Source organism: Octopus bimaculoides, chromosome 26 (genome assembly GCF_001194135.2).
Source record: "Octopus bimaculoides isolate UCB-OBI-ISO-001 chromosome 26, ASM119413v2, whole genome shotgun sequence".
Taxonomy (NCBI): domain Eukaryota; kingdom Metazoa; phylum Mollusca; class Cephalopoda; order Octopoda; family Octopodidae; genus Octopus; species Octopus bimaculoides.
The window spans coordinates 2555043-2558474 of NC_069006.1; the positions used below are offsets into that span (position 1 = coordinate 2555043).

At 34.4% G+C, this 3432-nt stretch overlaps 2 protein-coding genes across 2 annotated transcripts in view; one reads left to right on the forward strand and one right to left on the reverse strand.

Moving 5' to 3' along the window:
- LOC106868831 (cytochrome P450 3A7) overlaps positions 1-3432 on the forward strand; it is a 388137-nt gene that overhangs the window by 117923 nt on the left and 266782 nt on the right. The gene's annotated exons all lie outside the window — the stretch shown is intronic.
- Positions 1-3432, reverse strand: part of LOC106880590 (E3 ubiquitin-protein ligase MIB2) — a 52755-nt gene that overhangs the window by 35817 nt on the left and 13506 nt on the right. The window contains exons 5-6 of the mRNA XM_014930594.2: positions 2975-3119; positions 888-988 (exon numbers count right to left, since the gene is read on the reverse strand). Of these exons, the coding sequence (XP_014786080.1) occupies positions 888-988; positions 2975-3119 (246 nt within the window). The remainder of the gene's footprint in view (positions 1-887; positions 989-2974; positions 3120-3432) is intronic.

Sequence of the window (3432 nt, forward strand, 5' to 3'; positions counted from 1 at the left end):
GAAACACTGCAGACTGCAGCGTTCGTTTCACAAAAATTTTCATGGCTACAAGACGCCATCGTCTCAAAAAAAAATGGCTAGAAAGCCGAGATTGGTTTTTATATCCTGGAAATGTGCCACACAGGGCAGATTTCCGTCGCAAAAAACTTGCACCAGAGAGTCTACAAGTTGTTATACAACTTTGTATATAAAATAAATTTTACAAACAAACTTTTTAAAACATGAAAAAGGCAAAACTTACAGAGCCGACACGTCTACCGTCCGTCCATAGAGATAGATAGATAGATAGATAGATAGATAGATGGATGGATAGATGAATAATCGCAAAAACTGGTGCATCAAACACCATACAACATAAATTCTTGATTTACTGAAATTGTCTCCGACTCTAAAGGATGTAACGTAATGTAAAAAAAAATGGCAATTAATGCCAGCTCCAAGAGATAACAACGAACATGTTTAGGCATTGCTCTAACCTTATCTGCAGATCATAGCTTCACTGCACTTGTTATGTCAGTGTGAAAGAGTAACACAGTAAATGTGTAAGATTTCATATTTACTTGCATAAGGAATAAGTTGGCAACTGAAACACAAATTTATAAGCCTATCATATATCGATGTATGAAGATGGTGTTTGGGGCATAGGTTCACAAAAGTCTAAAGCAGAAAAGAAAAAGTAGTAGTAGTAGTAGTAGTAGCAGTAGTAGTAGTAGTAGTAGTAGTAGTAGTAGTAGTAGTAGTAGTAGTAGTAGTAGTAGTATCATGCATGTATGATGTTTTCATTTAGATCGTATAAACGAGAAATTTGTATTATAGAAACGAGTCATGTTCTGCGGGTTGAACTCAAAACGATATCTAAGATATCTAATAAAGTGACAAAAACTTACTTGTCTTTCAGAATCACCCATGATTCCCTGCATAGATTGTAACAAGCCACTGAAGCCAGTTTTCAAATTAAAAAACTGTTCCATCACCTCCATGATTGATGCTGCCATAAAACGAATGTTAATAAAACATTCAATAAAAAGAAGTGTTCCTTCATATTTACAGCAAAATCGCTAGAAAAATATTAAAAGGCAAGCAAAAGGTTTTTAAATTAATATAGAAAAGGAAAATGCTACAGAATGATTTTGTCGTTTTTGCTGTTGTTCGTCTTCAGTCCTAGCCAAAACTAATTGGGAAAAAATCCGATCAAAAAGGTTGCTACTAAGATAATCTCATTTCTTATATATCAAATGTGTCCTTCGTTTTCATGAATGCAGAGTTTAATTTAAAAGTGATTTACTTGCTATTTTCTGAAGATAGTCCACCACACAATAACCAGTGATTCCGACCATCTTGGATATTTAGTCCCAGGTCAATCCTAGTTAAGCTAAAGAAGCAGGAGCCCTACGATCAACGACGGTCTATCCGCATTATTCAACCAGGTTTCATTTTCAATAAGTGTGGATCTGGGCCGACTTTATCCAATCTATTCTTTACGAAAGTGTAGTGTTATTTGAGGAGATCCAGCTATTATGTCTAGTAGGCTGAATGAATATGTACAGGGCATATGTGGAAAGTCTTTGTACTAAAAGTGAAATCCATCATAATTCCTCGAGGAATGCTTGGTAGAGTTTGTTGTTTTTACTTCTGTAGCTTGAACCCTGACTTACCCAATCATTCACGGGTTTTCTTTGAGCATTTTATTTCTAGGCCACGCACCTTCATAAATAAATAGAGAAGCAAGATTTAAGGATCTTATATATCTCTGAGAAGGTAGAAGAGTTCCTAAAGAATCAACGGCACCCGTATCCTGTAAAGTAGACGGGTACAATCACAATTACCAAACATGAAGAAAGGTTTTAATAGAAGTTACACCAATATTTAATTCTATACCATACTTCTGAAGTGTTCAAAGAAAATGCAAGAGTGAGTAGGGTTGAAAAGATTGGGAAAACAATCAATAAAGCCCCACACATTACGGCTTTTTTTACTACAACTGTAAAAGTTCTCCCCGAGTTGACATCTCTGGTCTCAGAAGCATGTACGAAAAAGACCCGGGTAATTAACTTAATACTCGCAACTTTTATCCGCCGATCAAGAAAATCTATTGCAGGACAGCGCATTCCTATTCACTCTCGCCTTCCTCTTCAATTTCGACTTGGATTAACTTGACGGAAAAATAACAGTCATCAATAATAGTTTCCACTCCAGTTTTGTTCACAATCACTAGGTAGATGGAAGATCTCTGCTCTTTCCTACCAAATTAAAGACGTTCTTCATATGGCTTCATTTATTTGATAAACACTATAATCTACAGTCAACACCCTGTTATTTAGTACTCAAATAACCGGAACTCTTAAGCAATCAGTACTTAGACAAGGGTAAAATAAACCTTGTTAATTAGGATCAATATGTACTAATTAAAAGGTTTCTATTGTGTCTAAAATGTTTCGCCGCTTCCCAAAATATTGTAAAGTATTTTGTTACTGCACTTTGAGTACCTGTATTTTATTAGTTCAATAGAACTTATTAATTATTTAAGTTATACTGTAAGTTCTTCCACTTTCTCACATTTCTACAGTATTCAGAAAATCAATGATACGGAAGTATATAGAAGGTTTTAATGAATGTTTAAAGCACTATGGTAATTTAAAAAGTGGTGATCAGATATCTGGAAAATTCAGTTATCGTCTGGTCCCGATGATGCCGGATAGGAGGGAATTTATTATTGATGTATTTAGACACAGAATGAATACGTGGTAATATCATCATGTTGCTCCACGTGCAGCTCAGACGGGACGATGAGATAGCACTCCAGTAACTTATAATAATTTCCAACGTAAGTTATCTTTCAAAATTGTGTAATCACAGAATTTTCAGACATATAAAAGTATTAAATCAATATAAATACAGAACTTTACATGATGTACCCCCATCTATATATCAATTAAACGTGTGAAGAAAAACGAATAAAAACAGTTAAACTCACTAGCATCATCTTCTTCCCCAACTTTCATACTTTGGGGTACCTTTGTGCAGCACAGGGGATTGAATAAAAATATTTTACCAGACACCGACACAAACAAATCACCGTCTGGGAATGCAATTTTTACGCTACCAATTTTACCCAATACCTACAAAGATACAAAGAACTTGCTAAACGAAGTCAAATTGTAAGTTTAATCCATGTCATATGAATAGCCAGAAAAAAACATTAAAAGGAAACAAATTAACGATGTAAATATCTATTTTTAATGATTCAAGAGATAATGTTTGTGTCCATGACCTTAACAAACCTACAATTAATTTTCCACCGAAACTCCGTGTATTTCATTACATTTTTGCTCTGCGTCTAACAATCATCATTATCGATATTTTTTGACAAACTTTGCAGACAGGAAACATTTGATATGTATGAATGTGTGTGTGTGTATATATATATATATA